The sequence below is a fragment of the Solea senegalensis genome, linkage group LG10 (assembly GCF_019176455.1).
Source record: "Solea senegalensis isolate Sse05_10M linkage group LG10, IFAPA_SoseM_1, whole genome shotgun sequence".
Taxonomy (NCBI): domain Eukaryota; kingdom Metazoa; phylum Chordata; class Actinopteri; order Pleuronectiformes; family Soleidae; genus Solea; species Solea senegalensis.
The window spans coordinates 4,741,202-4,766,878 of record NC_058030.1 but is presented as its reverse complement, the minus strand read 5'-3'; the positions used below and the strand labels follow the sequence as shown (position 1 = coordinate 4,766,878).

The 25,677-nt window shown below is 40.1% G+C and overlaps 1 protein-coding gene across 4 annotated transcripts in view; it reads left to right on the top strand.

Moving 5' to 3' along the window:
• cdh13 (cadherin 13, H-cadherin (heart)) overlaps nt 1-25,677 on the top strand; it is a 326,188-nt gene that overhangs the window by 87,795 nt on the left and 212,716 nt on the right. For all 4 annotated transcript variants that reach the window (XR_006361196.1, XR_006361194.1, XR_006361195.1 and 1 more), the window contains exon 3: nt 19,595-19,797. Coding sequence is in view for 1 of the 4 variants with exons in the window: in XM_044036748.1 (XP_043892683.1) it covers nt 19,595-19,797 (203 nt within the window). In the remaining 3 variants the exon portion in view is untranslated. The remainder of the gene's footprint in view (nt 1-19,594; nt 19,798-25,677) is intronic.

Here is a 25,677-nt window from a genome sequence, read left to right as displayed (position 1 = left end):
AAGAGGCCATCATAAAAAGACATTACATCCTGTTAATTTATGCAAACTTTAGGGGAAAATACAGTTTTGATTTTACTGGCTACTGAGTACTGGGAAGCTATAGGGCAGACCCCGCTGACAGCCAATGAAATGTGGAGAATGAATGAATGGGTGGGGGGGCACCTTATCTGCATCCTGCAGAGCAAGACCAAGGCTCCGTGGGGCTTTCCACAATCCCACCACCAAACACGATTACTCCTCAAAACATGGCAGCCTTTAGCATTTTACTGTAGCATTTTTTTTTAATTAAGCATTCCTTCAGATTTGACTTAAAAAAAAAAAATAAAAAAAAAAATCAGATTACCTGCAGGACATGGTCCACCTCAGGCCGATGCCAGCCTTTCACTTCATGTAAGGCAAACACGTGGAGTTTCTCCTGGCTGGCACCAGGCCCAGAGAATATTAACTGCAGAGATCTCACTGGCACGACTTTCATCTCTTGCCTGCGTTCCCCTCCTACTTTATCATCGAGGCAATTTAAAGGTACTTGAATTCTGACGTAGCCTAGTAGTTTTAGATAAACAGAACAAATGGAACGGCGCTCTCATCTGTTTTGTGGGTTGTTTTTTTTTTTGCTCCTCTCCCACCCAGTTCTGCTTTATTTAATTTACGCGATGAAGTTTGCTGCACTCAGAACACACAATCTCATTCAGGGAAAATGTTATATGACACAAAAATACACATTTAGATGCATTTATCTTTTATCAAACACTCCATTGTGTGGCATATGGAAAATGAGTTTTTTTTGATGAATTTGCAGCTTTAAAGGTTGCTTACCGTCACAGCTACACTTAGTACAACTTATCTATACTCGTGTACGAGATTGCTGTGGTGCATTTGCTTTTTCTTCTCTCGTCAGAGTCGTTAAGTACATCACTCCAGCACATCCCTTTTCGTAATGCCACTGAGTGCCTGATTATCTCACCACTGGTACTACAGACAAACAGCCATCAAATGTTTCCCCCAGTAAAAGAGGATGTGTACGTATACGAGCATAATATTTACAAGGAAGAGTAATAAAATGTTATTTTTATTGCTTTTATTAAAGCTATGTATTGATGTTCTGCCACTGTGTTTCGGGCACGAAAGCGGAATGTGTTTTTGTTTTTGTGACATTTGCTAAAACTGAAGCAGAAAATCTATTTATTTTTTTATTTTTTTAGAGGATTCTCTGAAATGTAGTGAGGCTATTTACCGTCTAACTTCATGTTGAATTAAAGCTTCTTTGTCCCTCACATTTTTGCTTTACTTGCTATTTGTGTCACCTGCCATATGTCGTGCCCTCAATACATGGCATCTCAGAAATAGTATACACTGAGTTTGGCGAGGTGAATTAAATTAAATGTTTAATTAAAATGCTGATCTTTTTTTTTTTTTTTTGTCAAATATAATGTTAATTTAGTAAATGATTTATAATCCATTAATAGAATATTAATGTGTTAAAGCATACGTATGGATATTGTCATGCCTGCATTGGCATATAGAACAAATGAACCACTATAGCCAGAGTCAGTTTACAGGAGCATCTTTTCCAGTGTATTTAAGTGTAGACTGAAGGTTTGAACATGCACAAATGAATCATGGACATGCAGTTATGCTGATAGTGTGTGGAAAAGGGGAACCAGGATATCAATCCATGCAGATCCCTATAATCAATTTATCTTGCGCACACCTTTTAGACTTTAAACAAGTCAACGTGTTATCTCTATGCACAGAAAATGCATGTAAATATGCGTGATTTCACTTTCTAGTTTCATTAACCGCGGCGAGGACACGGCAACTGAAACGCGTTGCCTTTAAAGTTTATCTGCATTGATGTGCATGCGGCTGTTAATCGAGATTATAGTTCTAAAGAAGAAAACACGACAAAATCACAAGACAGGAGACTGAGTCTTTGCCCACATGTCCACAGGAATATAAACTGAAGTGGCACCAAATGGTTTTATGACAGAATGCAAATCCTCGGTGACAAAAGAGGAAAGTTTGACGAGAATTATGGCACGCTGCATCGTATGTGGGCTGCTGTAAGGCAAAGCCAAAATGAGCAGATGAGTTACAGCTTTTATTAGATTTCTTTGTGTGTAAACAAATGCAGCACAGTGTACACAGACTGGGGAGCAATATAAATCTCAGGTTTATTACTTGTGACTTTTAACTTTGTGGGATTTGTTCATCTTTAAGAGCTGACATTTTGGAATCATAAAAAGGCAGTCTTTTTTTTTTTTTTTGTTAAACTCATTTGGATGAAAAATGAACTGTTTACCGAACAATTTCTAATGTGCACTTTGACCTGTTGTCCTTCCTGTAGTTCCTGTGCAATTACACATCATTACTGTCATTATAGCTGCTGCCACTTTCAATTTGACTTCTACTTGAAGTGGTTTGCGTAACCTGCTAAATACTTCCGTTCACTGCTTTCGGTGCTGGTGGAAAGACGACGACGCGAGCTTTGCGCACATTTGCAATATGATTCTGGCATAGAATAAAGTAAGTAAACATGAGTATACTGTATCCAGGAGTGTTGGCCCTAACTACAGCAGATATGTAGCATTTATCTTGTATCCCTGTGTCTCTACAAGGCAAATACATGTTCCCATATCCATGTTTAATTCATCTAATGTCTTGGCCAAATCTTGAGGGAAACGTTGGCTTTTTGCTTGGATAACATACAGTACTTGGCGCTGGGTGCTGTTGGACACTGTGCTCTCTGGCTGAGAGAGAGTTGCTATGAGAACAGTGGTTATACAGTATCACAGTAATCTGTTCACATTAGATCCATTGATAATATAAATACATGATTTTGGTCAATTTCAGACAGCTGTGGCTCAGAGGATAGAGTGGTTCATCCTCCAGCCAGACTGTTTTTTGGGTGGTTTGATCCCCGGTTTCCTCTAGTTGGCGGCATGATTTGTTTGAGTTGTGTGAATGTGATTTGTAGTTTTTTTTTTGAGTGGCCATTAAGACCACTGAATAAATGCAGTCCGTTTACAACTTAACATAAAAAGAGCCAAGTCAAGGAGCACATCAGATCACACTCCGGCTATGTGCTTTCAGGCTTACAAGTAAAACTATTAAGAAACTTTATTGCTCTTAAAAGGCATTTTATTGTATCATGCTTATAATATCAGCTTTCATGACATCCAGATGGATTTTTCACCTTTTTATTAGTTCACCTGCTGCTGGCCATCGTCCACTGCCACATAAAGTGGCGTCAGCAGCCCGAGATGGCAGGCAGAGGAGGCTGCAGGCAGAGCATTAGCTGCACAGGCCAATACTGTTTGCAATCAATGTGCAAGGGAGGCAGTTGTTTGATATACAAACTCTCCGGCGCCGCATCTCATCCGCATCTTTCCTCCTGTGCCACTTTCGCACCATCACACATCACTCCTGCTTCCTTCCTGTGCTCATGTGTTAGCTCTGCCTAACCTACTTAACAGAGAAATTTACATTTCTAATGCACATTGCACTGCATCTGTTAGTGGGCTTAACAAACATTATTCACCGCACTCTTGGAATGAATAAATAAACTCCACATGTTTAATTCAGTGCAGGCTGTTCAGTAAGAGGATGTTCATCAATCAGTAACATGATGTCTTTAATTGCAGCTTTGAAGGAATTTGGGGAGCAAGTTTTGGCGAGCAGATATGAAGTGTCAAGATTAATATTGTATCTTCCTGACCAGACGTTGGCACTTCATGTTTTAAAAAGCGATGCGATGATCACAGGCCACAGTCAATCAAAGCAGTGTGCACCATCTGGGAATGTGTTCAGGAACATCTTGATTAGCTGTTGTTCAAAATAAGATCTTCTTTAAATAGACGGTTTTGGTGTTATTTTTATATTTTTAAGAGCTGGAGAGAAAGCGGTAATGAGAGGATTGTTTTGTATACACGGTGAGGCGCAAGTAGCAGGATTAGTCGAGTTTATATGCTCATTTATTTTGAAAAATCTATATTTTGTTGGGATCTTTGTCCTAAAATCTGCTAGAGAATAATATGCCCTTCGCCATCCTTTGTTAGAATGACTCAAAGATAGCGAAACTTTGGGCTGCAGTTATTTGCAGGAAGGACGATGTGGGTGCATTGGTGATGGAAAAAAAAAACTTTTACTGCAGTCGTTATCATCTGGAGTTCTGAAGTGTGCAACGCAACATCAAGATTCGAGTAGCAAACTAGTCATGAAATCACTCAACTTTATGGAAGCAGCAGAGATAAGGTGGAAAAGTTATTAATTAAGTATGAAAGACTAGAATAAAATCGACGAGAGTGCTGTGGACACAGTTAAAGTGTTGGTAGGTGTGATTAGATGGAGAAAACAGCGGAGTCATCTCACTTCTTTTAAAAGTGTAGTTTCTTGTTTATTTTAAATCTAACATTGATTGTAAATTAAGATTATAAACCCAAAGTTGAGACACAGAACTCATACTAAAATCTAGCATTTAGCTGCAGTTAATGAAACCTGTATCGTTGTCTAAGGCTGTTAAAAACATTTGTTTTACAAGTGTAAGTATTATAATTCTACATTGCCGTACTTCAATAAAACAAATAGCTCTGCTGAGTTTTAACCTTTTAGAGCGAGGCTTTATTTAGATCAGAAGATTGTCTATGTTGCTTAATTAGATTGGGTTGTTTGTCATTATGTGATGCTGTTATTGTTTATCAGAATGATGTGAAACTGATTTCATTTGTACCTGACAATTTTCCTCATCACCCGGCACTAAATATGCTGTGGATTGTCTCTACAGTATATTTACACGTTCCACCGCGGGGTTGTTGAAGTGAATGTAAAACCAGGTGTTTCTGCGTTTGTTTTATCTTCGGAGTTCTATTTATTGTCTACAAACAAGGGTTTTCTTAAAGTCATAGCTGCAGAATATGAGCACTACATACAGTATTTCACTCTCAGTCATTGTCACAACAAACCATTCACAGCATCTTGTGCACCTCATTATTTTATAGGCCGCTCTTTATGCATTTTTTCCCTTCTTTATCTTATTTCCCATACATCACTACGAGCTGGAATGTCCGCGGTTTATGATGAGACGTAGGCATTCATTGTGTTATTTTACAATTCATGTCCTTTTATGATAACGCAACAACTATGCAGGCAGTTGATGCCTCAGTTTTGGCTGCAGGAGTCATAAATAATAGGAACTTTTATAGGTTGAGTTTACATTTATAAAAATGTTTCCCCGTTATGCTTTTATGCTCATTTGTTCAATATCCTGGTTTTATTTTCTCTCAGATTGGGTGATTGTTGATTACACTGAGATGTTAACCCTTTGACACCAAGTGCATCGATGACGATACGTTTGCACAAGCGCACTGTGCATGACCGTAATTATGCCATGGTTTGTGCCATTGGGACAATTCCAACGGTTTCTGAAAGCAAGTTAACTACAACTACACTTTATTTCAAAATAAAACTTGCTTTTCTTCACTTTAAATTGTTAATACATTATTTTAACATGTAGTAAATTGTCAATAACTGCCTGATATTGAAAGTTATTCTGTAAAAAATGGGCAAAAGCACTTAGTTACATGACATTTTCTGGCTCTTATATGGTTAAAATAAGCAAATAAAGGCCATACAGACACTTTGAGGCTGTTAAAGGGTTAAACTACCATTGTTTTCTGGGACTTTCAGTTTATTTGTTTTTTCACTCTTGTGAAACGGTTGGTGTTTAGCAGATGTAGACATTAAGCAAATTGGACACTCTAAATTGACCGTAGGTGTGTGGTTTGTCTCTATGTGGCCCTGTGATGGACTACCGACTTGTCCATTTCAGCTGGGATTGGCACCAGCGCCCCCTGTGTCCCCTCATGTGGAGAAAAAAGCAGTAGAAAATGAGTGAATGAGCGAAACCGTGTGTGTCATGTAATAACATACAATAAAAGTCCTATGTTGAGGCATGCCATCCCCACACACATAAGTAGGGTTACCTTTGAAGCCCCAAATACACAACGTGACACTTTTCACTGCACCATAAATGAACTGACATTTGAAGAGAACACGCACTTAGTGAGGTGATGGTGTGCTGCCGTCGTAGAAGTGACTGAATTACCTTTTGTCAAAGGTTTGGTTCAACCCATATGCTGCTTATTCCTGTGCCTGGCACGTAGCCCACAGCTCAGTGTGGCTCTTTTTGAGTATCCAGGGAAACAGCTGAATAACTTGGCAGATGCCCCAAGGGCTCATCCTGGGTGTTGTTGGCGTCCCAACAGCCTATCGATCTGCCCGGACACTCAAACACTTTGCTTGGTGGCCTATGCAATGCTGTGTGTTGCCTTGTGTGTGTGAAAAAGTGATTTGTGTTTGCGTGTGTGTGTGCTTATGTGTGGCACCTCACCTTAGCACCCCAGGAAGTTTGTGTTATGGGAGGGACATGAAGCCACAGCGAGCCCCTAATCTCTGAGGTTCTGCATCAGGGCACTTACTAAAACTCTACTCACACTTCTGGTATCATTAAAGGGATTTGATTCTTAAACACTGTTTTCATCTGTTTGTTAAAATCCTCTTTTGCCCTGGACAGGCATTAATAAATGATAGAAGAAGCAGAAGCTACAATTCAGAATTTTCTTTCTCGTGTTTGTTAATGTATGTCAGGAGATGATGGAAACAAATGCACACACATCATTGACTGTTGCTCTAAAGGCTCAGTGCTGCACACGACCCAGCCGCTCATGCCAACAATGAAGTCGAGCGCAGTCAAAAACAATTCAGAAATGAAATCTGAAATGAAGACGGCACAAACTGCGATGTTACTAAAAGTTGGAATGAAAAAAAAAAGAAGAAAAGAATCATTTACAATTTCTACCCGTTTTATTTAACCCAGCACATTTCTATGAAGCAACGATAACAGACACTCACACTCACAACAACACGTAGATCTTGGAGTTTGTTCATCTCGGTGCCACACACCATGTTACCATAACAACACAACTTGACTTTTGTTAATCAGTTGTCAGTTTGTTTGAAATACTCTACACACGTGCTCAGAATTTGTGTTAAATGAAGTTCTAGTTTGTTATAGCCCTCATGCCTACAGAGACTGTACATTAATAGTACATAATGAAGATGTCAGCACTCAGTGAATTCACCTCATGTTGCGCATGTTAAATTAGTGAAAAGTGGGAGGCTCACACTTGAAGTGAGTCGTACTTATTTACAGTAATAATAGCATAGACATCTGTATTGTTTTGTTAAATCAAAGCAGCATGAAAGTAACTCATCACAATGTCGCAACACAGAGTTCACCGCTCCTTACTGTATGTGTAAACCTGCTCTTACATTTATTCAATTTTCAGCCTCAGTGTGCTTTGAAAATCGCCCCGAATCCCAAAGTGCAACACTGCAGACTTGAGGAGAGTGTGCGTGAAAGGGTCAACATTTCCACGGGGCAGCCCTGAAGCATTTGCACAGCAGGCGCTTTTGGGGAAGTGTGTTCAAATCTGTGGCCATTGTAACTGGGCCACTAACATGCATCATTCATGACAAAGCAATACTTTTGACATATAGGGTACATGGTTTGTGGTCTGCAGCGGGTGGAAGCAGCAGAGAAATGTCTATATTTATAGCTGCCGTGCATTTAGAAGTCAAAAGAACATAACTGCTGCAGTTGTTGATGAGTTGTCACCGACAATCTTTCTGTAACTCAGAGCTTCCCCTGCTGCTCCCGCAGCGCCAGATGGTCCCTCAATTGCAGTCATATGCTTCAAAGGACATGGAACGACCTTTGACTTGAGAATTTATTTTGGCTCCGAGTTCAAAGTGGTTATTTTAGTGCTGATTAGCAACAGAGTGACAAACAACTTCACATTTTCACCTATTATCCAGTGATCCCTCAGGACATTTGCCCTCTCTTTAGAGGCCAAATTGATCTAGTGATGTGGTCGAATTTTGCCATCACTTCTTTTCTTTGCCGCACGTGAGTGGTTTAATCTTCATATTTTGGCTGAGATGACTGATAGCAGTCTGTGTGTTTGAGGTCATCCGGTTCATACTGCCTTTGGGTGCAGATGAATGACAAAGATCTCCGTCCCTGATCTACTGATTGAGCGCTACATGTTGTGAGAATACCAGGTTTGCAAATGGTGCTCTCATGCAGCGATGTCCAGAATTACTCGGACAGTGATTTACGCGAGTATAGTGAATAGCCGTGTCTCTATAAAGCCAAACTGAATTTGTGCGCGATGCACCTACGTCGCAGAATGTGCTGCTTTTCATTTAGACATATATATTAAAGCCCACATAGACCGGAAGCTCCAATTAACGCTTTGTTTGTGTGTCTGTAGCTGCGTCATTACCTCGTTTATGAAACCCTAAAGTTTCAGAACAAACAGTTCAGCCACTGCTGAGAAAATAGTGTTGTATTGTTTTCCTGGGCTCTGCGAAGCGGATCGGCACTTCCTTGATTTGATGTCGTCATCAGAAATCCTCACCACTCCTCTCACCACCGTAGCGCCTCCTGGTGCGGGCACTAGTCCGGGCACATCCGGTTGCGTACATTCAACCGCAGAAGAAGAAGAACTACTCTCGTTGTAGCTGCTGAGATGCAGAGCATCCACCCTGCCAGAGGGGGAGCTGTGTATCTGAGAGCTGGCCTATCTATTATGTCACTTCCAGGTACCTGGCCAATCACAGGACAGTAGGAAAGCTCTTGTTGGCTGGCCAATCACAACACAGTCCACGTTCTGGGGGTGTGGTTTTGGTCTGAAACAGCGCGGCTGACGAGAGCGTCAGTGAGGAGATATTTTGATCGGCTCGTTTGCAGCGACTAGGAGGTTTTTAACCATGAAAACAAGTTAATACATTTAAGTAGACCTCCATAACTAACATATATGTGTGATACAAGCATTCTATGTCACCTTTAACGAATGAGAGCAATTCACACTGCCCCACGTGAGATGCAGGTCTCAGGTGTGACTCAATAGGGGCTCAATACTCCAGGTGTCCTTGCGCACCTAACGCAATCTTTGCGCACGGTTCTAAAATCTGGTTGATGACGCAAAATCGCATCGTGGAAGTATACCAGGGCCTTAAGAGCGACAGTAGCAGCTCTTCCTCACACTTCCTGTCCGAACAACAAACGGCAGTGCAGTATGTCAGCGACACAGCTGTCACAAACTGCACACGCGTGCGCCGAGACCGAGGCACAAATGGTGTCTTCCACCTTCTCTCGGAACAATCGTGAATATTTAGATATTCATCATGACATAAATGATGAAGAAAATTTGAACATTTCAGCCCTAATCTCCACGCTGTCAGGCGCACTACCTTGCGTTGGCATCCATCCCTGCCCGTGCTCTCTTTGAAGAAATGCTTTGCCCCTGCCACTCACAAACAAACACAGACTGATTGAAGTTTGTTATGTTGCTTGAAATAACCTTGCACACTGCCGTTAGTTCTGTTACTCTGCTTCGGGGGGAATCTCAGAGATATGCTGATAAACTTCCATGTATATTTTCACATGAAAAAAAAAAGAAATGAAGCGAGGAGTGCTTTTAAAAGCAAAAAAATTTAAATGAATTCATATTCAAGCAGGTGTAACCTTGAAACCGGCATCTTCAAAGACCAAACCTGTAAACCTAAATGTTTCAAGCTTGCATGGTTACAGCAGGATGTTTACTGCTGCTTGTTAGTGTTACGTGTGCATGTTAAACCTTGAAACTTTTTGTTTTCTTTTCTTTTACCAATGGGCAGACTACGGATGGTTACTAGCCATATGAAATATTGGCTGGTATTTGCATGTGGAAGCTGTATGTGCTTTCAGAAAAGTGAGACATGTAATTCTGTGTCATTATCTGCCTGGGATCTCTTATGTGAAGTGATGATGGTCTGATACTCTGGGCTTTTGTTTGAGCTCGTGACTGACTGCAAGTGAGCGACACAGTTGAGAGCAGTCGCTCTGTAACTTTGTTTTCATCTTTGATGAAGAGAGGTGATCGCAAACGAAAGTGCTGGAGCCTGTCGGGGAGAAAAAAAACAACAACAACAAAAAAAAAACAAAAACATTGCAATTATTGCAGCGAAAGGATGTTCAAAAAAAACCTTGTTCAAATCTAATGAGCCCAAGGTACCTTCGTATTTGCCTTGTTTCGTCAAGGCTGAACAAAAATTCAAATTAACTAGGACTGTGAAAACCACAGGCAGATAGATAGAGGGATAGATTTTCCGTTCTCCTCCTTCAATCAGGTAGATGAATTGCAGTGAAGTAATTTATTGCTGCATGCAGTTAAGAGAGCAGCAAGTCTCGTGACTGCAAATACAGACTGGTATGGCTTTGGGAGTGAATCTGCAGCATCTGGCGCGACACTGATTCCTGCAGCTGGAAATCCATCCCTGCTTCCCACGTGGCGTCCCGCCAAACGTAAGAGGTGGCACTGAAAAGGAGTTCAGTGGCTGTTTATTAGCTTCTTCTGTCAGTGTGTGGGTCCTGCTAATATCGCTGGAATCCCCACTCTTACCTCAATGTGAGATGTCTCAACAACTCATTTCTGGATTCCCTTTGTATATAATGCATATCGTGTCCAGAGAATATCACATTTTTATAGTAACCGGTAAAAATAACGACATTCTTACTATCATATCAAACTTGGCTGTTCTTGAAATGTGATGTTGATGCCAACTTAAACTTTCTGCAGCCTTCCGTGTGCATCTTGTGGTAAATATGTGTAACTACAAGCAGGGCCGGCTCTACCTAATTTTGTGCCCTAGGCGAGATTGTGTGTGTGTGTGTCCACGAGCGTGTATGTCGCGCTCGAAAGTGACTGTATACTAGTCACTAGTCGCCGCGGCGCCCCTCCAGCAGATGGCGCTCTAGGCGACCGCCTATATCGCCTATGCCAAGAGCCGGCCCTGACTACAAGCCATAAGTAAAGCTTGATAAATTATCCACAGAGGAGTGGGCTCTGACGTACAAACAAGTTGGATTTGGTGTTTGATTTGAGGGTCTTGTGGCAGTTTGATAACTATTTATGCTTAAATAAAGTTCTTAAATTGATCAGATTGGATTAATGAAGGTTAAATGATGACTGAAAGAATATGTGCACCGGCGGTGGCTCAGAAGGGATTTGCAGACAACTCGATTTTAAAATATGTGACTGTTACACAGTCCATGTTGTGATATTTAAGCATCAATTTAGCTTCATAAGACACTCTGTCGTGAGCTGTAGATAAGGCTCCAATGAAATGTTGCTAATCCTGTATTAGGGTTTGTTATTTTGCAGACATTGTGTTGTTGGTTGGCCTGTGGTGGCATCCTGGTATCCTTGGCCTGTTGAGGTGAACTTGTTGTAACTCAGGGCGATAATAAGGAAAGCATAACCCAGAGAGCATCTAGCTGGCCCTCATTATTTCACCATAATTACTTTCTCCTCCTTTCGCTCACTCTCTCACTTCTCACCTTCCCCTGATTTACAGTAGCCAAGAGACACAAACAAGAACTCAGCTGAACCAACAAGAAAACAGAGAAAACAGAAAAGAGAGAAAATGGAGCACAGGCTGAAGAATCTTCAGATGATGACAGTAACAGCAGCATTGCCAATGTTGAGTAAAATAAACCATGTGATCACTGGATCACTTAAAACCTTGTTGTGTACATGGCGAGAGATGGGGATTCTAAGAAAACAAATACACTGCTGCCATGAAAGCTTCGGCTGTGCACAGTTTTCTAAAAAATGACTTCAACTTGGCTGCTGAGCTTCTCGCGGCTGATCTATCTTGTAAATGGCAGCTTAGTATAATCAGCTTTTACACATTTCTAAGTGGGTGGTTCAACACAAACTCTGAAATTCAAGTAAATCATTCCCCGCACATCACTATTGCAGGCATAGTGGAGCCATTTTGAATGTTAGACTCATAGATATAGTTTTCAGAGGCCAGTTGAGGTGCCCATTATGTGTTATTTATTTAAATTTAAATTAGCTTCTCGCTTTTATTTGAACCATGATTTGAAAGATAAAACACGTTACCTCAACATAATGTTTTACTTTAACCCTTAAACACACCTGGACACATATGTGTGTTTTTGGCTTTGAAATTCCAGAATATTTTATAATTTTTTTCAGGAATATTGTTGCAAAATGTATGCCAAGTTTTACATTTTTAAGTGTTCCAAAAAAGTGTTTGTGTATTTTTTATTTTTCGTCTACAACGTTAACTAAAATACTCACACTAACACACTTATGTACAAAAAATGTCCTCACTGAAACCCTTTTCAAATCACTATTTTACACAAACTTGACAATTTAGGGGTTTAAAAACTTTAAACATTCATTAATGTTTGATATGTATGATGAGGACTGATAACAATAAATAAAAAATAATAATTTATACAATTTTCATAGTTTTTTATGAGCACACGTTGGTGTATTTTATGAAATATGACATTGCAAAAAAAATGCATATGTTTCTGCCAATCTTTTTTTAGACCATAAAATTAAGGTGCATCATGACAAAAAATTGTCAATATTGGATACCACTAAAATGGTGGTATATAAATATATGTATATATAGCCACGCAAAAAATCAAATATGTAGCAAACGTTTGCACTGGAGGGTTTTCTTTAATACAGCACTGCTTTTCAAATTCTCAACGGACTATACTTGAAAATAGTTGCCTGTTTCAGTTGCTGCGTTTCACCAATATACAGAGTACCATCAAAAAGCTTCATTCAGATTACTGTACAATCTTCTTTCTGTGGAGTAATTCAAAGATTTAAATCAGGAGTGGTGGTGGTGGTGGTGGTAGAGATGTGTGTTTTCTTTTCATTTGGATCACAGAATACGCTTCAAAAGCACTTGTCTTTGATTAAATCTTGTCTCAGATGGAAGACATACACACACACACATACATACGTACTGTATTACACACCAAACTGCACCATCCACATAACTCATTTAATGTCACTTCAGTCATGGGAGCAACATGGCACTTGTAACGGGAGAAAATGAGAAGCAATGTGTCGGATGTGTAACGAGGACAGGAATCAGACAGTTAGCGTGACCTTTCACAGTCTATGTAAAATATCTGCGATGCTGTCTCAGAACACTAAGTAACTGCACTCTAATTGGCTGTAGTCAACAGTGCGGTGGGCAGTGCCATACTTCAAAGTGTGATCAAAGGCTCCGGAAAACACACACACACATGCATGTTTGCCAGGCCAACAGGGGACTGCTATTCTATACCAACCAACAATGGACTTTTATTATAATATTACCTCAAATGTGCTTTTTAATTAAGAAATTGCAAGAAGAGGGGACCTGAATCCTTGAGCGATCTTATATTAACCTATCCCTATCCACAATGGCCTCCAACCTTAACAAGTTAACCCTTTTATGACCCTCATGATATTCAGGCCGGCTGGATTTATTTTGATTTTATGGCTGTGAAACTGTCCAAAAATGTTCATGGAGTGAATGCTTCTGCTCCTTTTTCCACTTTCGATATCTGGCAGTTATTCAACCGTTTGACGACGTGATTGGGCAGTTGTTCTGCGGAACTCCAGAGGGCTACCGTGATGACCCGTATATGGGAGCAAAGCTCAAATTCACAGCTTTCTGTTAGTTTTTGGGTTTTCTAGATATCACAAACAGTCTAGGAGTTACGGCAATGAGACACAAGCATGGCACATGGTAACAGAAGGGTTAAGAAATTACGTTTTGCCTCATTTGGACCAGGTTTTGCCCTCCTTTAAGTCAGATAGTCTTAACAGATCAGTCACAATGCCAAGAAAAGGAAAGGTCCTTAAAAAGGAAACGAACAATAAATAATTAAACACACAGAGACTGCACTTACTCTGACAAATGCAAGGGATACAACTGTGGTTAAATACGTATGGTTTGTGATTAGCAGTCTGACATCTGACAGGGTGCGGCTGGTTTGATTGGCAGAAAAGTTGGGAATGGGCTGTTGGGAAAAGTGTGTAATGTGTCAAGTCATTATTTTTGAGACATAAACCTCAAACGTTGTTCCCACTGAACATAATGGGCCTCACTCAGTGCCGTGTATTAAGGGAACTCAAGGCAAGCAAAGCAAGTCATGATGTAAATACATTTTCAAAAGCGGCTTCCGCTCTAATACCCGTTGATTGTTTGAGAACGGGGCCTCTCCTGAGCCTGTTTTATGAGGCTGAGCACACTCTGTCTGGTTAGACATGGCAGCTATCAGCTCAAACACACCCGCGCTGCGACCTTTGAGATTACTCCTCTGATTCCCATCTTTCCCATCACTGAGACTTGACATTTGATTTACAAGACAGAAAATTGTCTTCAAAACACAGTCAAAGGCAAACTTTAATACTTGACGGGGGGGAGGGGGGGTTCCAATTTAGGGGATGGCAACTTGCATTCACTTGCTGGATGTCAAAATATAGTTCTTTGGCATTTTAGGCACAGATAAAAAAAATCAAGATCCTTATTGTGGACTTTTTGCTGAAGTGTTTGTTCCTTTAGAGAAGGAGAGAGTTTGGTATGAGCTAAAACGTTTCTGCCATGAACATTAATGGGATGTATGATCAAACCTTAAGTGATGACTTTGGTGTCAAACCTTCTGCTATTTGCCACCCAAGCTCTGTGGGAGGTTTTGGCCTTAATGGAAGTTGAATGTCAGCCGTGAGGAAGTGGTTGCATCCCGACTTTTCTTCTCCTTTTGAGGCACAAGAGAGGGTTTCTGGCGTCCCTAATCCGTGTTATGCAAAGTTGTTTCAACCCTTAGCCAGCATTTTGAAGAAAGGAAACGGGTGCTCCATGGCACTGGTGGTGAGCGGGAGTAACTCGCGCTCTGTCATTGTTGCTTTGACTTCAAAGCTGCCAGCTCACCATGCTCTCTTCTGAAATCCCCCCCCCAAACCTGACAGCATTAGAATACCATCAAACGCTCTGTGGCTGCCTTTGAAATGCCAATGACACTGTTTGGAGTTGCAATTTGCAGACTTAAGAGTGCATCCATGTTATTGAAGGGAATCTGAGGCTTGTAATGGGAATGAAAATGAACACATCTGTCATGCTTTGGCTCGGAAGCGAGGGTTGAATATTGAGACGGAGTCTTGTTTCCCTCAAGAGTCAGTTGTTGACTTTGTAGCTCTCCCTCTACCCGCGTATCGTTGTCTCACCTTCCCTGTCATATTCTCTTTTTCGGTTTTATTGTTTTTTGCCCTCCTCCATCTTCACATTCTCTCACATTCTCTCCTTCCCTGCGCTCCAGATATCAGAAAATGATCTTGTCCAGAGGGAAGTATTTTAAAATGTTTATAGCAGGAGCAATAGAAGAAGCCCGACTTAACAGTCACAAGTTAATTAAGTATACTAAATGAGTGCTTTGATAGACTTCAGTCGATGGATTTTCTAGTCATGACAGTTCTAACTATGGAGTGGTTTCTCATTTCTCTTGCGCCATGGCACGATAGAACATAGCCATGTCCAGATTTAGTCCAGATTTACAGAGATTTAGACTGACACACAGGCATTGTTCCTACAGTTAGAGGCAGCCTTGGAGATTTGAGCTAATTTGTCCTCTGATCTAAGTGGTTTTCACTTCCAGCTTCACTTTATTGAGGTACATTAACAAATCCGTTTACAGCTTTTTCTGCAGTGGGACAATTTGTCTTAATTACAGCACTGTTGCAATTGTATTTAAACTGAACAATAGGCTTTCCATACCATTTGGCAAACCTTACTCATTAGAGCTATCAGTTATTAAGGCCAAAGACAGTAGGGGTGCTCCTTCAAATTAATTGGGGGTGGCTGATTGTTAACAAAATTGTGTGCCCTATGCAGATTGTAATTACTGCTTGAATAGGTACCCAAAGTAAAGTTGTTGTATGGGTTGCAGTTTTACTCTTCTGCTGAGTTTACGTTTCTCAGTAGAAAGTGTGACCGCATTACGCCGGTTTTGTCCTCCCTCCATTGCCTTCCTGTCCGGTTCACGATTGATTTTAAGATCGTATTGCTTGCGTTTGAGGTTTTAAATGGACTGGCCCCAACTTATTTATGTGATCTGTTACATCTCCAAACTCCTGCCAGAGTAACAAGAGCCTCAGACCAGTTGCTCCTGGATGTTCGTAGAACAAGGTGCAAAATGAAAGGCCTTTTCAGCGGCTGCCCCCGAGTCTATGGAATAGTTTACCTCCTCATGTAAGAGCAGCCCAGACTCTTGAAACTCCCTCGTACAAACACATCGCTTCTCCAAGGCATTTACTGCCTTTTTAAATTATTTCTGTATTCTATACTATATTTATTTTGTAGTTTACTTTTGGATTTATTTGACCTGTTTCTGCCATGTACTGTAATTGTTGTGCCTGTGCAGCACTTTGTTCAGCTGAGGTTGTTTCAAATGTGTTATTGACATTATCTATTGATTAACCCTTTATTATCTAACCCTCAAATTATCCGTCTGGACTTTTTTATTTGCTTATTTTAACCATACAAGGACCAGAGAATGTCCCAAGTGCTTTTGCCCATTTTTTTTTTTTCCAGAATAACTGTCAATATCTGGCAGTTATTTACAGTTTACTGCATGTTGAAATACTGTTTTATCAATTTAAAATGAAGAAAAACCAAAAGGTTTATTTGGAAAAACACTGCAGTTGTACATGAACAACATATTTTGCGTGTTAAGTTTTAAATCGGAACAGTATGAGACGTATTTATAATAACATTTGTCTCTCAATGTGCAAAAACAGGCGAAGAAATTGAAACTTTGCACATGTGTTCTTCCCAATGTGTGCACGCTGATTGCCAGCTTCATTGAAACAGCACGCGTGGAATCACAGTAATAACCACACTTTGACGGGCAACGTCTCAGCTTTCAGAAACCGTTGGAATTTTTGTGATCGCACAAACCATCGCGTAACCAAGGTGTTACCAATGTGTTGCCAATGTGTCGTCTGCAATATGCTCGGTGTTAAAGGGTTAAGAATACGTTTCTTTTAAATTTGCTACATAATAATTCATTAATAATTAAGTCAATTACCTAATTAAAAGTCTAATTCTTGATATAAATTGTGTTCTCAAGTTACGGTCCGTGAGATTTCATTAAATTCATTAAAGAGGTTTATTAAATAGTTACGGGCGGTAATAAAGAGTGGAGCCAACGTCCGAGAACTTAAAAAAATCAGATAAAATGCAACAGTAGTCTTAAGTTGTGTGTCTGTTTGTGTAGCGCCAGCAGACAAACTCATACCGTTTAAGTAATAATTGTAAAGTAAATCAATTTCATGCTGCATATCCAGCGAATGGTTTCAACACGACGGTGAAAGTTGGAGCTGTGCAACCCCTTACCTGTGGGTCTTGATCTGCAGGGAGGGGAGTTAAAACAACTCAATTTAACCTTAAAATAACTGCTTTAAAAATGATGGGTCATTAATGTGTAATCTGGAGTACCGTGCCTCTTCCATTCCCACTTTGTGCCTTCACCTTTTTTCTTGGCACACCGTGAGTGTCTAACTTAAGAAGAAGAAGAAGACGACACTGCAAGTTCAAAATGAGTGCTTCTAAGTTAGGGTCAGTTAAATAGACATGCATGTCATAAAGATCTACTCTCATCACGCCGCGTTGACAGTGACATATTGCGCTAAGTGCTTTTAATGTGAAGCAGCAGCGGTGGTAAATGTTTGGTTTGCATTATAGCAACAACTTAATTACAGCCCTGATACTGTGTTGGAGCAGTAAACAAATTTAAATTGAGACTGATGGTGTTTGTAACAGCAAGGCTACAGTAATGTCCCCAACTAATAACCAAAGCCACTATATAGAAAGTAAATCACACAATGTGAATACACTGAATGAACCATTAATGGTGTGAGAAATTGGGTTATGAAATACAGCATTCTTGCAATGTCACACAAAATAAAAAATAATATATGCCTATAAGAAAAAGTGGGCGGCAAAAACCTGCCTAAATATTATTATTTTGCTTGTTTGCTTGGCTGACACCAACTAATATTGATCCTGTGTTTTCACAGGATTAAGCCAGACTGAATCAAAAGTTAATTTGTTGTGTTTATGACTGCGTATATATACTGCAAACACTTTGCAATGCAACAATTAGAATATATTGCTTCTATAAAGCGGAGGGAGGACATTCACTCACCACAATAGTTCCACTATGGGTTTCTAGCTTTTAATGAGCTATTTCAGCGATGGCTCGCTGTCTTTATAGTGCAGAGATGAGCTTTGCTTTATCTTCACAGGGATCCACAGGAGCTTCATGAATATATAGGCTAACATTTCAACCTCTTTCTTTTGCCCTCTGAGGCTGATGTGCCCTCTCAGTCCCACAACACAGGGAGGAGAAACGCCAAGATCAAGCCCGAATGCCTTGTGTCCTTTAATGATATATCACCCAAGGATTTTTACCCACAGCCATAATTTATATAATATTTTATATAATATACATGTGTTCCTTTTTTCAAAATACACTAATCAGTTTATTCAATAAACAGTTTTCTGAACCCGATAACAGACATGCCAGTCCAAACACATGTGGCTTCATTAATATTGATAATTATGCCGTATGGAAGATCTTGTAAGTCGTGTTTTCACTGCGGGGGGAAACCCTGATTTCAAACAGAATCCTCAAAAAGAAATGATGTAGACTTAAACAAGCTGCCGTCTGAGGCAGGAACTGGGAGGCTTGAAATGATTTCACACTGAGCATCCATTGCACACGTCTTCTTTTGTTTTTGTTTTTTTTTTTCTTCCATTCCTGTCTTTCATAATCCACAACACATGTTCATGTCCTCCACGATCCACAGCAGTAGGGATTGCCACGGGAGGTCGCGGTAAAGGGGGAGGTGAAGGATGTGGGTGGGGGAGTGTTGTCAGGGCTGACGATGGGGAGGGATCATGTCGCGACAACAGGGGGAGTGTGCAAGAGAGATAAAGAGGGGATGAACATGATCAGAGGGGATAAGACCTGGCAGAGCTCTCGGTGGTATCTTCCTCAGTCAGGAAAGACATTCACATGAATGTTACTCAGAGGTGAAACTTTCCTTTTTTTTTTCCCCCTGGCCCTGCACTGCATTGCCTGTAGTGGAAGTCATAGTCCCCCAAGAGCAAGTTGGACATATTTATGTGCACCACACTTTTCAGCAGATCATAAATATTGCAGCAGTTATACCGTGTATATGTATATATATATATATATATATATATATATATATATATATATATATATGTATATATATATATATATATATATATATATATATATATATATATATATATATGTATATATATATATATGTATATATATATATATATATAAGAAAAAAAAAATCCCTGACTTTTGTTGTAGTCTCGCTCAAAGAGCTTTTCACAACATTGTATTATTTCTTCAGGGTATGTTTTTCCTCAGGGCATCTCTTTATATCTGAGAAATACTTGTTTTCATGGATTGTTTGGCAATTCCTCAAATCCCTGTCTTTTACGCCGCGGTGCGTGTACCTCAGCGACTGTGCTCCATGAGGCTGATTTTTCTTGACACATCTGTAGCGTGGAGCCCATTCCAAGTGGCAGCGTCGTAACATCCGCCCATTCCGTGTGTTTCTTCCAGTCGAGTTCGATGACTGCGCAGGGAACGACGACGTGGCGTTCGAAGTCTCGGATCCCAGCTTCGAGGTGGACGGGGATTTGAACCTGGTCCCGCGTCGGGACGTCCTGCACAGCCCACCGGTCCTTTTCATCCACGGCATCAGCACGCACGCGGATGACGTGGCACAGCTGGCCATCACTGGACAGTCGCCGCACACACTCAGGGTGAGTAAAACTGCTGTGTGTGTGTTTGTTTTATAGTTGGGTTATTTATACTCAATCAAATTGGAGAAGGTTAGACTCCATTAAAGAATAAAAAGGTCAAAGTAATGTAGTATAAAGTAGAGGAAGAGGATTTACAACCTTTTCCCGTTTGATATTTCGGGAAATAAAGTTCTTTGCATCCTTGCCAAGATTTAGAGGACACGGATTTACTTCTGTCGTGTCTGTTTTGCAAATACTATGCAGCTACTCAGCTTAGCTTAGAACAAAGAGAAGAAACAAATCCGGCCTGGCAACAAATCTGGAATTAAAATCCGTCTAGATTAAAAAAACATGTCAAAAAAAGGCATCTAGGCCTTTTTTTGACATGTTTTTTTAATCTAGACGGATTTTAATTTGGTTTGGTTTGTAAGAGTGACATTGTGAATTCCAATTTAGCGGTAGCATAATCGAATGTTAAAGTATTCCTTCAAGTGAGGAGTCATAATATGAGTCACAATCGACATCGTCATGCACAAAAGCAGTGGGCGTGGTTCACAAAACATTCACACATTGGAAATGCATTGAATAAACAAATGCAAATTGTTCGCAGGCATCTGTTGTCAGTCATATTCATGCATATGCTCATGAACTGTAATCAGTCACACACGCGACCTCAATTATCATCCGTTAACATAATAACACCGTCTCCGAGATGCCGCGATCAACAGTCGATACACATTTCTGTCATCTTGGTGTTCACGTGCAGCAGAGGATAACCTTCCGTGACACATATTTAGGTAGCGATTATTGGCATTTAAACGAGAGGAAAACGATTGTTTTGCTTTTCAAGACGAGCGAAAGATGACACGCGCCAAGCACAGTGAGGCGTGACGGACGTTAAACGGAGAAAAAGTGCAGTTGAAAGTCGAAAGAAAGGGGTCTGATTTGCTAAAAAAGGAACTTGAGGGAGCCGCTGCTATGCTCTGCCAAGCCTGTGAGCATATTGTCACGTCACCAGAGATGTGTCTATAGCACTTTTGCAGATGGCAGCTACAACTGAGCCCGGGCACTAAATCTGTCTGCGACTGACGGACTTCATGTTTCATGATAGGCAGCCAGGATTATTGATTCCGTTTTCATTGACACTGAAAAAAAAATCTATGGCTTTTGTAAAGGTTCCAAACACCGTTAATGTCACAGTGACAGGATAATGTCAGCGTGTCCACTGCAGGGTTGACTTGTGTGCACTGGTTTATTTATATTTGTAATGGTGTCTTTAATGCTCCATCACAATTGAAGACTGACTTATGACATAGTGAATTCAATCTTAAAATTATATTCTCCCTAAATCGTTCCGCTCTATATTCAACCCTCTTTTAAAAAGATATTTTATTTTAGCAAGATAGTTGACCTCCGTGTTGGGTTTTTGGAGTGCATGCCCGTGTTTATTACCAATTATTACAATTCGAGGGGGTTCTCTTGAGTAATCAGTTGTTTTTGGTCACCCACCTCTCTCCTCAGGGCTCTGGGCAATTCCCTGCGTCGCCTACCTTGTTGCAAACCTCCTGCTCAGGGGCAGAATTGCACTACAATTTGTTTTATAATAGAATAAACTGGGACCATAACTTTTATAGAACACCCAAAGGTGAGAACGTTTCCCCTTACGCGTGTCTTTTTTTACTCATTACTCATGCATGAGGTCGCACAGAGCAGACGGGGAAAGGAAACTTTTGTTTACTTTTATCGGGCGACATAAACAGCTGTAATGGTTCTGTACCAGTAGGCTATTACTCCCGCTGGTCCCAGTTATATGAGAATTTGGCTCCTCGGCATAGCGCTTTGTTTCCGTGTGAATGTGTCCCTTTGTTGGTCTAATCTACAGAAATGTGTTTCTGTACACAGCACATTGAATGCAATATAAATCTCCGGGCACCTGAATAAACACCATTGTCCCCTCATTCGTATCCTCTTTATAACGCTGTTTAGTCAGAATATGCTAAGTTGATTAGGAAAAGGTTTCCAGAGGCTGCAGGTTGAGCTGGAGTTTCCTTCCCAGAGATCATTTGTCTTCCTGCTGCAGTGCTCAGTGTCCTGCTGCTACTCTTCCTCCAGCTCAGAGCTTAATGAATGTGTCCTCATCCCTATCTGGCATGAAATGGCACTAGTTTGTTTGTGCCTCTCGCCATCATTCATTTGATTGCCTGTCCGCGTGCGTTACCTTGGCAAGTGAATTAGTGTCTGGCAAGTCATGTGTAATGTAAAGGTGTGTTGTTTGTGTGTTGATCAACTCAACGTTTGCTGTCAATTCGGCTCTATGCACAGCCGTGGCTTTACCATGTTATTTTTTCTACATTTTTAATACCTTGCGACACCGTGATTGTATTATAAATGACGCTGACTGAAGTGATTGACATTGCAATAAAGTCTGACAGAGGGAAACGTATGAAATTCAGCCACAAAAAAAGATTAATTTATGTCTCAGCCAAGGAAAGAAGGTCATGACGTGCAATAATTCAGTGGGAGCCTTGTTGTATTTAGTTGGAACTGTCTATTAAAGTGTGGAGTAATATTTGCCCGGAGCCAACAACGGAGAATGTTATTTGAAGACGGAATTTATTATAACTGTTTTCATCATTTTGTCTTATTCTAAAATGTTCCTATGATTAACTGTCCATCTGTCCTGCGGACAAATGCTTATCGGTGCTTTATCGGGGAGTTGTTTGTTCTTCTAGTGCACAAACATGGTGTCATGTGCATAAATTAAGTTGAAGGAGACAATCAAAGATGAATGAAGATGGTTTGGAAGACGCGGGGACAGAGAGACAGACAGGAGCAAGGCAGAGGCGACGCGTTCGAAAAGCTGTTATTATATCGCCATCAATTAACGTGCGGTCGCTCGTCAAGCTCTGGGACTCGTAGAAGCAGAAAATCTTTTTGTTCCATTCTCTGTCCATATCCTGTCGCGTCTTCTAACTCCCCTGCCTCACATCTCCCTGGAGGCCCATCATGAAACACATGCTCAGAGCAGTGGCAGCTTCTGTAACTAACTCATGACACATTTAAAAGTGGGTTTCAATAAGCCAGAGGATCCACTCGCACAGCGACTCCACGGACTGCAGGAAGTGCTCGCGGTCGTCTTAACTGCCGTAACGCCTTTTTCCTCCACTTTTCACTTTATTTTCCCCACTGAGTTGGCTTTGTTTTTTCAAATCATATCTGTGTAACCGAATCTCTTTGTTACGCTCCAGACAGTTAGTTTCTCTATTTGTCCAAACCTCCCTTTGTTTCCTTCCCAAAGCTGGAGCGGAAACATTTCATTGTGAATTTACTGGCATAACAAATGGCGTTTTGTGTGGGTAAACAAAAATAAAAAAACATTGGCCGCTGATAATTGATAAGCGCTGTGAGCGAAGGAGGAGTAGAATCAGTTTTTAATTCCATGCGTGAGCTGTTAGTTTGCTGTAACACAGGCCCAGAGGGTGAGCCGCTGCTGATGAACGACTCTTATTATGAAGGAAACTCTGAATTCAAAGAGTATTTTACCCCCAAACCCTTTTTTTGCAACCGATCAATATGTGAATTAATGGAAGAATGCATTTCAATTTAACAAATGCATGCTCCGAGATATGGACTTTTCTTTTTTTTTGTTGTCCGTGTATTATTCTGTGTTGTTTTGGTCGGGTTATGCAGAACAACAGTTATGCAGAACATTTCCTTGCCTTTGGGGGGGCATAAACAGGAACCATTCAAATGTAACCGCTGATAAGAGGAAAAATAATCTGAATCCAAAAGCCTATTTATTTTGCTTTTGTTACGTTTCATCCATTTCCACGTACTAAATGAAATGTAATGTTGCATCCTGAGCAGAATCCTCATCCTGCAAAGAGGGAAATAGATTTTTTTTTTTTGTGCGGATGTTTGGGAAGGCTTTCTGGGGATGAATAAGATTTGACATGTTGCAGCCGCAGCAGCGCAAGCACAACAGCCCACATTATACAACAAAACACAAATAATCTTCCTCTTTCTGTCTTTGTCCCACTCATGTCTCACTCTTTTGTCTATTGTGTGGCTTTTTATTAGTCCTCAGTCATCCTGGTTTCATACTGTACATCTGCAAACTTCCTTCTTTTGCTTTTAGTGTGCGAGGGATCAAACCAAAGGCTCGACAACACGTTACTTTACCAGCAAAACAAATTCTCACCTTCAAATTACAGATGTGTCTAATTTAAAACAAAAAAAAGGGAATATGCTAAATGCTTTGGCCAACATCATGCGCGACATAGATGGTGGAAAATGAGGATGACACTAAAGCTACTCACATAATTATGTTTTGATTCAAGGTTAACAATGAAGTCCAAACTTCATTATTCGGTGATATTTTTTTTAACAACATGTCAAATGTCATGACTTTCTTTTCTTCGTGGACTATTATTACTATAATTCTTCTTGAACTGTAATCCAGGTGCTATTTTGTTAGTATATCAATAATTTACTATTCATGTGTATAAATGGAAATTCTTTGTTTTGTACTTATGGGTTGATTATAGGCCTGGAACAAATAGTTCATCAATAATAATTGACTACTAAATGAATTAACAATTTCTTTATTATGTATTAATGACTTTGATTAGTCATTTTGTCTTTGCGCCGCAGTAAAGTGACTATATTTTGATTTGTGAATGCATCTATGGGACCATAAAGAAAGTGTTTTTTCATGGGTGATTTTAAAAAACAAAGTCTCCCAAGCAGGAAGGCTCATGATATCTCAAGTATTTAAATATAATGTTTGTTTTTTTTTCAGCCACAAACTGAGTCTTGTTCCGGTCCATCAGCCTCTATATGTTAAATTATTCTGAACATTTTGCAATAAATCTTTAGAAGTAGGTGAGAAGTGAAGCAGATGAACTAAAATTAGATAAAGAAAATGATGTTCCGCTCTCTTAGATATAGTTAAAAGCTCCCTTCCCTGCTTCTGTACCAGCTGCAAATAAAAGCGGAGTCTGACTGTGAGACAAACATGGATCATCACATGAATGACTTTTTTAGGTCAGCCTAAGATAACGGAAGCGTTTTTCTTAGAAATAGCTTTCACCTTAAAGACACAGAGACGCTGTTCTTGATCATCAAAACGGGTGAGCGTAGATCATTCCTGTTTACCCAACATGACAGTTTGCACAGTACTGTGAATTTTGATCAACTCAAAAACCGACAAACATTTTAGGTGTAGATGTTTGTCATGTTCAATTTTCCCAATATAATTTTTTTGACAATTCTCATCTCTTTAAATTATTGATGTATATGTATGTATATATATATATATGTATATATGTGTATATATGTATATAAATGTATGTATATATATGTATGTATATATATATATATATATATATATATATATATATATATACATGTATATATACATATATATATATACATGTATGTATATACGTTGTATAAACGATAGATCAATTATTGATGATCATGAGGACAGACATGTCAATGGGAACACCTGTCCAGGTACGGTAATACACAATGGCAGCCACATAAATGACCAGAAACTCAAATCAGCATTTCTGTAAAAGATCTTTTTCCATTATAAGAAAAATGCAATGAAGCTCAGGCTTTGACGCAGCGATGCTATATCACACTGCATTACATTTAGCTGAGGTTATTTAACAAACTGCCATGTGAGTGTGCCTACTGCTGACACCAACAAAAGTCAGCTTAACTGGGTGTTTGGAGAGTTGACTGATTGCCCGACCTAACTGCATATCCAATTTTTATACTGCATTGAATAGCTGGCCTTGATATTATCCATTTGTCACCAGGTCGCCAACACATGGTCAGAAATGAGTAATGGCACTTCTCAATATAGCATTTAGAGTGAAAATGGCACAATGG